Source organism: Sorex araneus, chromosome 3 (assembly GCF_027595985.1).
Source record: "Sorex araneus isolate mSorAra2 chromosome 3, mSorAra2.pri, whole genome shotgun sequence".
Taxonomy (NCBI): Eukaryota; Metazoa; Chordata; class Mammalia; order Eulipotyphla; family Soricidae; genus Sorex; species Sorex araneus.
In genome coordinates, this window is record NC_073304.1 from 174,196,912 (window position 1) to 174,210,234 (window position 13,323).

The 13,323-nt window shown below is 42.3% G+C and overlaps 1 protein-coding gene across 1 annotated transcript; it reads right to left on the reverse strand.

Moving 5' to 3' along the window:
- LOC101556519 (olfactory receptor 148-like) lies at positions 1 to 933 on the reverse strand. The gene has a single exon (XM_004605111.2). It carries the CDS (start codon positions 931 to 933, stop codon positions 1 to 3), a length of 933 nt encoding a protein of 310 aa, XP_004605168.2.
- Between the last annotated feature and the right edge of the window lie 12,390 nt (positions 934 to 13,323).

A 13,323-nucleotide genomic window follows, 5' to 3' on the forward strand; every position in this document is an offset into this window, starting at 1 on the left:
TTATTCTTGAGAAGCAAGTATTACTTTGTGATATGCTCTTTTCAAAGAACTCTTTACTTCTTTGTTTCTTAAGGAAAAGATCAATGAGTTCAGCATAGGAGAGACAATATTAGTAAATATTTGCACAGCGGCATCAACCAAGTGGTTGTGTGTGGGCTGTAGGTAGACAATGAGTACAGGTGCAAGGTAACAGAGCACAGCAGCAAGGTGGGCACTGCAGGTGGAGAAGGCTTTCTTCCTACCCTCTGTGGACCTGATCCTCAAAATGGCAATCCCAATGTGCATGTAAGAGAAACAAATAGTGAACCAAAATAATAACACAAGAAAGCTAACGGCTGCGGAACTCACGGTTTTGGCCAGTGAAATATCATCACAAGCCAGAGACAAGACAGCAGGGATGTCACAGAAGAAGAAATCCACCTGATTTGGGCCACAGAAGGTCAGTCTAAAAGTGAAAAAGGTCAGGATGGAGCCATGAACGCAGCCCAGCAGCCAGGCTCCCACGACCAACCCCACACAGACTTCGGGTCTCATGATGAGTGAATACCTCAGGGGGTAACAGATGGCTACAAAGCGGTCATAGGACATCACTGAGTAGAGGCAGCCTTCAGTGGCTCCAAGGAAGTGGTAGAAGAAGAGTTGTGTGGCACAGCCCTTGTAAGAAATGGCCTGGCTCTGGCCAGAGAGATAGAGCAGCATCTTGGGACAGGTCACAGCGGGCAAAATGATATCAAAAATGGCCAGCAGCCCTAAGAAGAAGTACATGGGGGTGTGAAGGGCAGGGGAGGAAAGGATTGCTATGAGGATGAGTAAATTGCCGACTAAAGTGAATAGATAAATGAATAAGAAGAGGACAAAGAGTACACTCTCCACTCCCTGGGTCTGAGGAATTCCCAGCAGGATGAACTCACTCAGCTCTGTGTGGTTCCTCATGCTCCTGCAGTGCTGGTTGGGGAGAGTCAAAACTTGTGAAAGTGTGAACGTGGCAGCTGGATTGTGACAGACACAGCATGAGACATTGATCTTCCAGATCACTATTTTTTGTTCAGTTAAATAGAAATTTTTTCCAAAGAAATCTGTGTGCTAATGAAGAAAATATCTATGACTTCTTATTTCAAGATATTCCATTCTTTGGTGAATGACGATTAGAACTAAAGGAAGTATAGTACTCTAACCTGTTCGTGAGTTCAGAGTATAAAGATCTCAGCTCTGACCAGATGAGCAATTTAATGGCCGTTCACTTCCATGATGCCTAGAGTCAGGACAGGCTGGTTTCTTGAGGCCTTGTCCACATGACACAACAAGCCCAGCATGGTCCATACAGCAAATTTTGCACACCCATAACTCTTGGAGAGAGTGCAATGAGGATTTGGATTAGGACTTGTGTTTCCTGAGTGGTTACCTCATTATTTCATGCTATTAGCATATTCTTGACTCCCCTGTTCATTTGGAAAAAAAAGAAATAACATAGATTGGTATATCCAGTAATTAATTTTTTATAGGTTAACTTTAGTTTTTTTTATAATAGTCAGATTTACACCCCCCTGCATTTATGACACATATGCAAATAGAGGTATTGGCTATTTCATCATTTTTACACTGATACATTTTGAATAGCTGCAATTTTGGTATTTCAGTTCTTCAACTTTTGCTTTTTATGCCTCAAAATAAAAATTTACTTTGATTTTGATAACCAAATTTAATGTAAGATTGGGCTGGAGCAATAGCACAGCTACTAGGGCATTTACCTTGCATGTGGCTGACCTGGGTTTGATTACTCTGTCCCTCTTGGAGAGCCCGGCAAGCTACTGAGAGTATCTCACCTGCACGGAAGATCCTGGCATGGTATCTGTGGCATATTCGATATGCCAAAAACAGTAACCAGAAGTCTCACAATGGAGACATTACTGTTGCCCTCTTGAGCAAATTGATGAGCAATGGGATAACAGTGACAGTGAAACAGTGAATGTAAGATCTATACTTTTAGATATATCTCTTGCAGAGTTCAATTGCAGATGCCTAAGATTTGTTATTCTTGCATTACAGAAACTTCATACCATTTCATTTGCTAACTAAAATTTGTGAATATGTAAGTTTGTGTGTGTATGTTTGTGTGTGTATGTGTGTATGTGTGTCTGTTCTGCCAAAGTGGTATCCAGGGCCTCATACATGCAAGCAGGTGCTTTCTCACTTAGACACAAGCCTGCCCATTGGCATAATTTTAAACAGTAAACAATTTTGTGCTGCTTATTCTCAGATAGATCCTGAGTTTATAATCATGATAAGATGGTAACTGATTTCTGTATCAATCTGATGCTTGTTTGATACAGTGAATGAAGCTAAGGTCTCCAGTACACTACAAATAATCACTCCGTTGCATGTTTTTTACACTTCTTCCTCTTTCACATTTTTGTTCATTGGACCACACCATGCTCAGGACGTATTTCTGACTCTGCACTCAGGGATCACTTCTGGAGCACTCAGAGCACCAAGTGGGGTGTCAGAGATTGAACCCCACTTGGCTGTTGCAGAGAAAGCCCTACCTGCTGTACCATCTCTCCACACCCTCCACATTTCTTACCCCACACAAGTCTCTGAGATTGAAGGAAAAATTAATTATGTAGAAATAGAGCAGTGCTCTGAGCACTCACATGGTCCAGACATTCATGACTGGCTCAGACAGGGCAAAGCAGCATTTCACCTCCTTCAAGCTGCAGATTCTCTGTGGTGCCATGGAGCTCTCATCCACAGCCTTCCAGGGGCCATGGACTTTGGCTTGGATTTTAGAATGACAGAACCCGACTGTCTTCTGATTCAGTGGAATGACTCAGAGAAAGGATGCTGTTCATCTGCTGTCCTCTCTCCTGTTGATTTGCTCAGGGTTAGAAATGAAACCCTCTCTGATGTTTGGAGGATTTTAAATGATCTCATAGTCTCTCTGGAACCATCATCAATGATTTATCCCCAGATAAAGAAAGAAGCAAACTTTTGAGTAGAGGGAGCAATTAAAAGTTGCATGTTAAGAGAGCCCAGGCACGGCAGAGTATCACATAGTTCTCAGGGGACCTAGTCAAAGCTAGTGGGAATCTTGGTCACTGTGGACCACTCAGGTACTGTTTTTTTTCTCTATGGACATATCCCACAGACCCATGTTTTCTTCTGTGTCCTCAGACTTGAGTCTTGTTCTCTGTCACTTTTTCATTTTCAAGCTCTTTCCCTTCTTCTCAGCTCTGGGGTTGTTGAAGCATTCTTTATTTTTTTCTTTTTTGGGTCACACTCGGCATTGCACAGGGGTTACTCTTGGCTCATGCACTCAGGAATTAATCCCGGCTGTGCTCAGGGGACCATATGGGATGCTGGGAATTGAACCCGGGTCAGTCACGTGCAAGGCAAATGCCCTATCCTACCCGCTGTACTATCACTCCAGCTCCCTGTTGGAGCATTCTTGGGAGTGCAGGCTTGGGTAGGTTCTGCGGTGGAGAAGGTGGAGAAGATTCCGCTGTCAAGTTCATTTTCTCATTAGTTCCATGAGCTTTAGCCCTTTCCTGTTTTCCTTTGAATTAATACTGTATTTCGTAAGATTGAGTTTTACCTGTGTTTCACAGGACAAATGTGAGCTCTGAATGAGATTCTATAAACTCCCTGTGATGTACTATTTTCTCTTGAGAAATTTATCTTATTTCTGGATATTGGAAGGAGGAGGCCTTTGTCATTTCAAATATACTACATATTAGATATATTCAATCTGTTTACTTTTCTCATATCTACTCCAGTTTTAAATGATTTAATTTTTTTGTATTTTTTGGTGTAGTTAGTTGTTTATTGTGTTACTCATAATTAAGTTTGAAAAAACTGGTAAGTGTGAGAAAGAGTACAGATAATTGAAATCGCAGAAGCTTCTATATAATAATGGTCCATTCTGCATGAACTCTCATTACCATCATTTCCAGCTTCTGCACATAGCCTCATCCATCCATAAAGAGAAATGGACTAGCCACAAGGCCTACTGTGACTGACCTCTGTAATGTCTTATTGTAGTGAAAATTTCAAGCATGAGTATAGAGAAGATATTAGTATGTTTACAAATGATGACATGCAGCAGAGGATTAGTTTTCAGGATTACATAACTCTTGTCCTAGAGCCAGAAATAGAACCCCTAACAGAACTTAAATATGATATCTAAGGCAGAGCCAAGTTGATAATATTCCATACATGATAGTTTACACAAATATTATTAATATTCTATTCAAATATTGACATCTATCAAGGTATACCTTGCCAGTCTCAAAAATTGGCACCCTAGAGCTTCACTTGTATTACTTGTCATCCCGTTGATCTTTGATTTGCTGGAGAGGGTGCCAGTAACGTCTCGATTTGTCCCTGTTACGTGCTAATGTAGCCCAACAATATCTGCTCGCTCCAGGAACAGGAAGAGCCTCAAACCATTCATTCAAGATTTTGACGAAGAAGTCTGACCATCTCGTTGGTGGTTGGTCACGCAATCTTTTGATGTCCCATGGGATCCTGTCGGTAATCCAGTGGTCGTCTCTGAATCACATTACGTGTCCGGCTGTCTGATTTTTGACGCCTTGGCATACAAGTCAGTGTCCCTGATTTTTGACTGTCGACGGAGGTTGGAACTCCGGATTCCTTCTCTCACTTCAGTGAAACGTGATATTCCTAGCATAGTTCTTCCTATTCCTCTTTGGAAACCAGAATAGCGTTCTCATCCTGTTTTTGTAGGGCCCAGGTTTCTGAGGTGGATGTTAGTGCAGGAAGAACAGTGGAGTCGAAAAGATGTGCCCGGAGCTGGAGGTTCTTCATCCTCTTAACCACTTCTTTGATGCTCTTGAAGATGTTCTACGTTGCTCTCTTCCTCCAGTGCAGTGCTTGTGCCAAGTCGTTCCTCATGTTGAGTTCTCAACCCAGATACACATAGCTGCTGCATTCAAAGATGTTTGTTCTATTGAGAGCAAATGGAACATCAGGGACTAGTTCATTTTTCATGAACATTGTCTTCGTGAGATTCAGCTGCAATCCAACCTTTCCACACTCGACTCAAAGTTGACCAGCATCTGTGCCCCTTGGCTAATGTTTGGCGTTATGAGAATAATGTCATTAATGAAGCAGACGTGGTGTATTTGCTGACCTTCTATCTTCACTCCCATTCCTTCCCATTCTAGTTGTAGCATGATGTTTTCAAGGGTGGGACTGAAGAGTTTCGGTGCTGAACACCTCTCTTTAAGTCAATGACTGGTTTCTTGTAGAATGGTGAGATCCTGGTGGTGAATCCGTAATACAGCTCATGGAGGATCTTGATGTACTGAGTTTGAATGCCCTGTTTGGCTAGGGCGTCTAAGACTGCTTCAGTCTCAACAGATTTGAAGGCCTTCCTTAAATCGATGAATGTTAGACAGAGCAGCATCTTGAACTCTCATGAAACTTCAATGAGTTTTGTCACTGTGGATATGGTCGATGGATCTGAATCCTTTTTGGAATGCGGCTTGCTTGCATGGTTGTCCTTCATCTAGTATTCTGCCTATTCTACTCAGGATGACTCAAATGAACAACTTGTAGATGACAGCTAACAGGCAGATTCGGCTATAGTTGCCGATCTCGTGGATGTCTCCCTTCTTGTACAACAGAATGGTCTTGCTGGTTTTCCACTGAGATGGAACCTTGCATATTGACAGGTAGCGTGTGAAGAGCCAAGCCAGTTTATTTATGAGTACTGGTGGCAGATTCTTCAGGTATTCGGCTCTGACCTTGTTTGGACTGGGTGCTGTACGCGTCTTTACTGACAAAATGGTGTGTTGGATTTCAGAAGGGAGTATGTTGGGAATGACATATCCATCCTGTGGAATTTGGAATGTGGGCAGATGGATGCGGCTATCAAAGAGATCTGAGTAGAAGTCGTGAATAATCCTGTTCATTGCCTTTCTGGAAGATATGATAGATCCATCAGGACATCGGAGGGCAGTCATATTTGTCTTGTTGTTGGCAAAGGACAAGTGAGCATTGCAAATACTTTTCCTGGCTTCTGCCACATTGGCCAACACTGCTGCTTTTCTCTCTTTGAGGACTTCCTTTATGGCTTCTCTGCATAGCTTTGTGAGCTTAGATGTGAGCTTGTGGTTGCCTGAGGCTCATGCCAAACTACATTGGCGAATGAGCTCAAGAGTTTCCGAAGACAGGTTCCTGTTTGTGGCTTTCCCACTCTCGGAATTTTTTACACAATAATAGAGGTGCTGAATCAGTTGATTGTATTCCTCGTCGATGTCAACCACGGCATCTTCCCACATTGCAGCAATAGTGCCAAAGAGCTCCCAGTTGGTGGTCATTCTGGGAGTTCTCGTCTTAAACTTTGCAGTCCTTTCTCCCTGCTCTGTGAAGTGGCATTTTGCACGAAGGAGATGGTGGTCTGATCCTGTTTGGAATTTTGGGACAACAGGGACATTGTTCAGGCAAAACCTCTAATTGAATATGATGTGGTCAATTTCATTGTGGAACTGTCCATCGGGAGATTCCCATGTCCAACGTTTAGATTCGGCCTTCTGGAACTGTGAGTTACCATGGATGGTTTTGGTCAACATGACGAACTCAGACAGTCTCTCACCCTGTTTGTTTCATTCTAGGCCATGGGACCCAATGTGGAGTTCTTTGGGTGGCCATCTCGGTCCTATCTTGGCATTAAAATTACCAACAGTGATCTTGTAGAAGGTGTGGTCTTCTTTATAGAACTTCTCCAGCTCCATGTAGAACTTCTCACTTTCTTCTTCATCGTAGTTGGATGTTGGTGCGTAGATGATGAAGAGAGAAACTGCAGGCAGTGAGCCACATCTATTCAAGTGTAATCATCTGATTCCAGTTGTTAGGCATTCGAATGAATTAATGCTAATGGCCAAGTTTGTGTTGACAAGGACACCAACGCCACCGATGCTTCTGTTGTCGCATGTTCTGAGGAACAGTTCTTCTCCAAGAACATGTTGAAAATGGCGTGATGTGATTGATGCCTTCTCGTTTCAGTCAGACCAGTGATATCTTACTTGATTTTCTGCACTTACACCATCAGGTCCTCAATGGATGCTTCTGATGCCAGTGTTCGTGCGTTGAAAGTAAAGACAGTCATTTTAGTCTTTCTTCATTTTGGCAGTCCAGTTCATCCCTGAGATTTTATCAGCCTCTCCTTGCTCATCCTTCTTAATGCTGCCATAATGGGGCTCTTTTGATGTCAGGCAAATGAGGCCCATTGTTGTTGCTGTTTTTGGCATATAGAATACACCACAGGTAGCTTGCCAGACTCTGCCATGTGGGCAGGGTACTCTTGGTAGCTTGCCAGGCTCTCTGAGAGGGATGGAAGCTTTTAGGGTGGCCTCCAATCGCTCTGACATGTGTTCCCATGGTTCATATTGTATTTGAAACCCATTAAAAATATGGGGTGAAAATTATGGAGAATGGGTATTAAGTGTCTTGTCCGGAAAGCGGCCTGGAGTATGGCGGTGGCTGGGTAATGGTGGTAGTGGTAGTGGAAGACCCTAGAGCTTCATCTCACCTAATCTGGCTTGTCATATATGTATTTGTTAAAGGGCCTCCCAAGTGGTGCTCAAGGGGCCCATGGCTCCCTTAAACCCACTGATACTTGGCTAAGCAAGCAGCAGTACAGTGCAAGGGCCTAAAGATGCAGTGATGCATCTTTGTGGTGTGGAGATAGCTTGGACCACATGGTAACCCTTGTGAACCGCATGGTTCCATGATATAACAGGTTCAGCCTGCTGTAAAACATGGGCCTTATGCCCCATACAGACTCCCAAACTACATTTGCTTGCAGTTGATGTTCAACTCTAAGAAATTTCTAGGATTCAAGGAATTGGTGTTGTGACGACCATATAATAATTGGTTAGTTGGTATTCTTTCTCCCCCCAGCCCATTTTTTGGGTCACACCCAGCAATGCACAGGCATTACTCTTGGCTCCGTACTCAGGAATAAATCCTGGAGGCGCTCAGGGGACCATATGGGATGCTGGGATTTGAATCTGGGTCGTCCGTGTTGCAATAAGATTTGGTTAGACGCGCGCGGACGCTTCCGCGTCCGCGCGACTTAACATTTATAATTGTCATCAATGTGAAAGGGTTCCATTTGAACAGGTCAGACTTGGGGGGGAAACTCCAAATAATAACAGTAAGTTTTTGTTGAAATATTGAAGGTTCTTAATGTAACAGCCACCTCTGGACTATGAGCTAAGCAAAAGCCCCACGCTGGCCAACGTGGCGTGGAGTACACCATACTATGAGGCGCAGGAAGGGGGATGAGGGGGAAAAATTAAAAAAAAAAATGGAAAAGGAAAAAGAGAAAAAAAAAGAGAGAGAGAGAGTTATGTCAACTATAGTGAGTTTTGTGTTGAATTATGGAATGTAATCAAGGTAAAGAAAAAATGAAGTGAAATTCATTAGTTATACAGTAGGGGGTAGGGGGTGGGGGCGGGGGGTAAACTGGGGTTTCTGGTGGTGGAATTTGGGCACTGGTGAAGGGATGGGTGTTTGAATATTGTATAACTGACATATAAACCTGAGAACTTTGTAACTTTCCACATGGTGATTTAATAAAAATTAAAAAAAAAAAAAAGATTTGGTTAGACAATCTGAGGCATTAAGATATGCAGGCGAGCACAAGACAAGGATGCCCACTCTCACCACTCCTCTTCAATATAGTACTGGAAGTACTTGCGATAGCTATTAGACAAGAAAAAGAGATTAAGGGCATCCAGATAGGAAGGGAAGAAATCAAACTCTCACTATTTGCAGACGACATGATACTATATCTAGAGAAGCCTAAAACCTCTACTAAGAAACTCTTAGAAACAATAGACTTATACAGTAAAGTTGCAGGCTACAAAATCAATACCCAAAAATCCATGGCCTTCATATATGCAAACAATGAGGCAGAGGAAAGGGACATGAAAAAAGCAATCCCATTCACAATCGTGCCCCAGAAAATCAGGTACCTCGGAATCAGCTTAACCAAGGAAGTAAAAGACCTTTACAAAGAAAACTACATAACGCTACTCCATGAAATCAAAGAGGACATGAGGAAATGGAAACATATACCCTGCTCGTGGATAGGGAGAATCAATGTTGTCAAAATGGCAATACTCCCTAAAGCATTATACAGATTCAATGCGATCCCTATAAATATACCCATGACATTCTTCAAAGAAATGGATCAAGCAATCCTAAAATTCATATGGAATAACAAACGTCCAAGGATAGCTAAAACAATTCTTGGGAAAAAGATGATGGGAGGCATCACCATCCCCAACCTCAAACTTTACTACAAAGCAGTAACAATTAAAACAGCATGGTACTGGAACAAAGGCAGAGCCGTAGACCAATGGAACAGGGTGGAATATCCCTACACACAACCCCAAATGTATGACCATCTAATCTTTGATAAGGGAGCAAGAGATGTGAAGTGGAGCAAGGAAAGCCTCTTTAACAAATGGTGCTGGCACAACTGGACAACCACATGCAAAAAAATGGGTTTAGACCTTGACCTGACACCATGCACAAAAGTCAGATCAAAATGGATTAAAGACCTCAACATTAGACCACAAACCATAAGGTACATTGAAGACAAGGTCGGCGAAACCCTCCACGATATTGAAGATAAAGGTATCTTCAAAGGTGACACGGAACTAAGCAATCTAGTAAAAACAGAGATCAACAAATGGGACTACATTAAACTAAAAAGCTTCTGCACCGCAAGAGATACAGTGACTAGAATACAAAGACTATCCACAGAATGGGAAAGGATATTTACACAATACCCATCAGATAAGGGGTTGATATCAATGGTATATAAAGCACTGGTTGAGCTCTTTAGAAGAAAACATCCAACCCCATCAAAAAATGGGGCGAAGAAATGAACAGAAACTTTACCAAGGAAGAAATACGAATGGCCAAAAGGCACATGAAGAAGTGCTCTGCATCACTAATCATCAGAGAGATGCAGATCAAAACAACTTTGAGATACCACCTCACACCACAGAGACTAGCACACATCCAAAAGAACAAAAGCAACCGCTGTTGGAGAGGATGTGGGGAGAAAGGGACCCTTCTTCACTGCTGGTGGGAATGCCGACTGGTTCAGCCCTTCTGGAAAACAATTTGGACGACTCTCAAAAAATTAGATATTGAATTCCCATTTGACCCAGCAATACCACTGCTGGGAATATATCCCAGAGAGGCAAAAAAGTACAATCGAAACAACATCTGCACATGTATGTTCATCGCAGCACTGTTTACAATAGCCAGAATCTGGAAAAAACCCGAATGCCCCAGAACGGATGACTGGTTGAGGAAACTTTGGTACATCTATACAATGGAATACTATGCAGCTGTTAGAAAAAAGGAGGTCAAGAATTTTGTAGTTAAGTGGATGGGCATGAAAAGTTTCATGCTGAGTGAAATGAGTCAGAGAGAGAGAGACAGACATAGAAAGATTGCACTCATCTATGGTATATAGAATAACAGAGTGGGAGACTAACACCCAAGAACTGTAGAAATAAGTACCAGGAGGTTGACTCCATGGCTTCGAGGCTGGCCTCACGTTCCGGGGAAAGGTCAACTCAGAGAAGCGATCACCAACTACATTGTAGTCGAAGGCCATGTGGGGGAAGGGAGTTGCGGGCTGAATGAGGCCTAGAGACTGAGCACAGCGGCCACTCAACACCTTTATTGCAAACCACAACAGCTAATTAGAGAGAGAAAACAGAAGGGAATGCCTTGCCACAGTGGCAGGGTGGGGTGGGGGGGAGATGGGATTGGGGAGGGTGGGAGGGACACTGGGTTTACGGGTGGTGGAGAATGGGCACTGGTGAAGGGATGGGTTCCCAAACTTTGTATGAGGGAAGTATAAGCACAAAAGTGTATAAATCTGTAACTGTACCCTCACGGTGATTCTCTAATTAAAAATAAATAAATTAAAAAAAATAAGGATCCTAAAGATGATGGTCTTCAATAAATATGCAGATGGATGTTTGTGAACAAGTCAATAAAGATACAGGAAAAAAAACACAAGAGAAAAGCTCTAAATGGAGCATAACATGACACATGCCATAACTATGCCGCCAGACCCTGTGCTAAACTGTTTCATTCGAGGTGCCCCAGAGGGGGCGGGTGAGACCCCTCCCCTATCCCAAGGGACCCAGGCCCAGCAGTCAAATATCTCCAGAACTCTACTGCCACCATGCTCATGGCCACTCTCCACATGCTCGGGCTGAGTCTCACCCACGAGTGAACCTGGACAACTCATACCTTACACCACCCATACACCAAGAGTATCTTATCACATTTGATGGGGTTTAAAGTAAGAAGCAACGTACATCTACACAATGGAATACTATGTAGCTGTCAGAAAACATGAAGTCATGAAATTTGCATATAAATGGATCAACATGGAAAGTATCATGTTGAGTGAAATGAGTCAGAAAGAAAGAGACAGACATAGAAAGATTGCACTCATATGTGGAATATAATGTAACTGAGAAGTACAAGTTGGCAACGATGCAACTTCTGGCAGATATCTCTCTGGACTTAGTTACTAAAATACTAAATTACAGACACCCAAAACTGAGAGGCCGCTAAGTGTGGTCACTCGACCTCATACCTCTTCATCCTCAGCAATGGAAAACAAATTATCTAATGCTTCCTTTTCAGCAGGTCTGACTTTAGGGGAGAGACTCTCCAAACAATAATAGTGAGTTTTGTTGAAATATTGTATGCAATCAAAGTGAAAGTAAAGTGAAATTTATTAGTTACACAGGCGGGGGGGGGCTCAGGGTGGGGGGGCTAGGGGTGTGAGGAGGTGGGGTGGAGCTATACTGGGATTCTTGGTGGTGGAATATGAGCACTGGTGAAGGGATGGGTATTCGAGCATTGTATAACTGAGATTTAAACCTGAAAACTTTGTAACTTTCCACATGGTGACTCAATAAAAAATTAAAAAGAAAAAAAAAAGATATGCAGGCGAAAGAAATACTTTATGGAGGATCACAAAACTGTCTCTGGTGTTGTGCTGTGCCCCAGAGCAGTCTGTTTGGCCCCTTTTATTAACTAGCTTGATGTTCTAATGAATGATATTCAGCCACATAGGCAGAATATGCAAATTAACTTAGTCAACGGAAACAGTATCAAAGTCAGTTACATAACCGGAAGCATCAGTTAAAGAAACAGTAACAGAATAACATTTTTAACTTCTAAGCCTAGTTAGGCCTGAGATTGTGAGATGTTGTACACCAACACTGCTGGCTCTGTACTCAGGAATAACTTCTGGAGGTGTTCAGGAGACCATATGAGATGCTGGAATTGGAACCTGGGTCATCTGCGTGCAACGCAAACACCCTACCCGCTATGCTATTGCTCCAACCAATTGGTATTATTTCTGTCTGAAAAAAGCATAGCACAAGTTCTGTCTTCCCACAGCCTGATGTGTCTGATAAATTCTCTAAACAATTGTTATGCAATGAGGAAATATTGTAGAGTTCTATATATCAGTTCTTTTATTGGGTTATAGAAACACAGATATCTATCTTAGCCCGATGAAAAGAACAGTCTGGCAAAAACATTTCTTGATTATTTATTTAAGAGGAGAAGATGTGAAGTAAAGAAATGTGAGGAGGATGTTAAGAAACTATAAGTTAGCAAACTCATTTAAAACCAATAACTATTCTTCAGAGGTAACTACCAATTTGTGAAACACTCTTTTCAAGGACTTTTTGACTTTCTTATTTATTTATTTATTTATTTATTTAATATTTATTAGCGAATCAGCATGGGGAACAGTTATTATTTTGGTTCACTATTTGTTTCTCTTACATGCACATTGGGATTGCCATTTTGAGGATCAGGTCCGCAGAGGGCAGGAAGAAAGCCTTCTCCACCTGCAGTGCCCACCTTGCTGCTGTGCTCTGTTACCTTGGACCTGTACTCATTGTCTACCTACAGCCCACACACAACCACTTGGTTGATGCCGCTGTGCAAATATTTACTAATATTGTCTAAGAAATTTATTTTATTTCTGTATATTGGTGGGAGTAGGCATTTGTCACTTTAAATATGCAACATATTCGATATATTCAATCTGTTTACCTTGTCTCATATCTACCTCAGTTTTACCATCCCAGAGAGACCGGGAAGCTACTGAGAGTATCCCAGCCTCACAATAGAGCCTGGCAGGCTACTCGTGGCATATTCAATATGCCTAAAACAGTAACAAGTTTCACTTTGTATTCCTGGAGTGAGCAGATGGTGTTGGGCTACACTAGC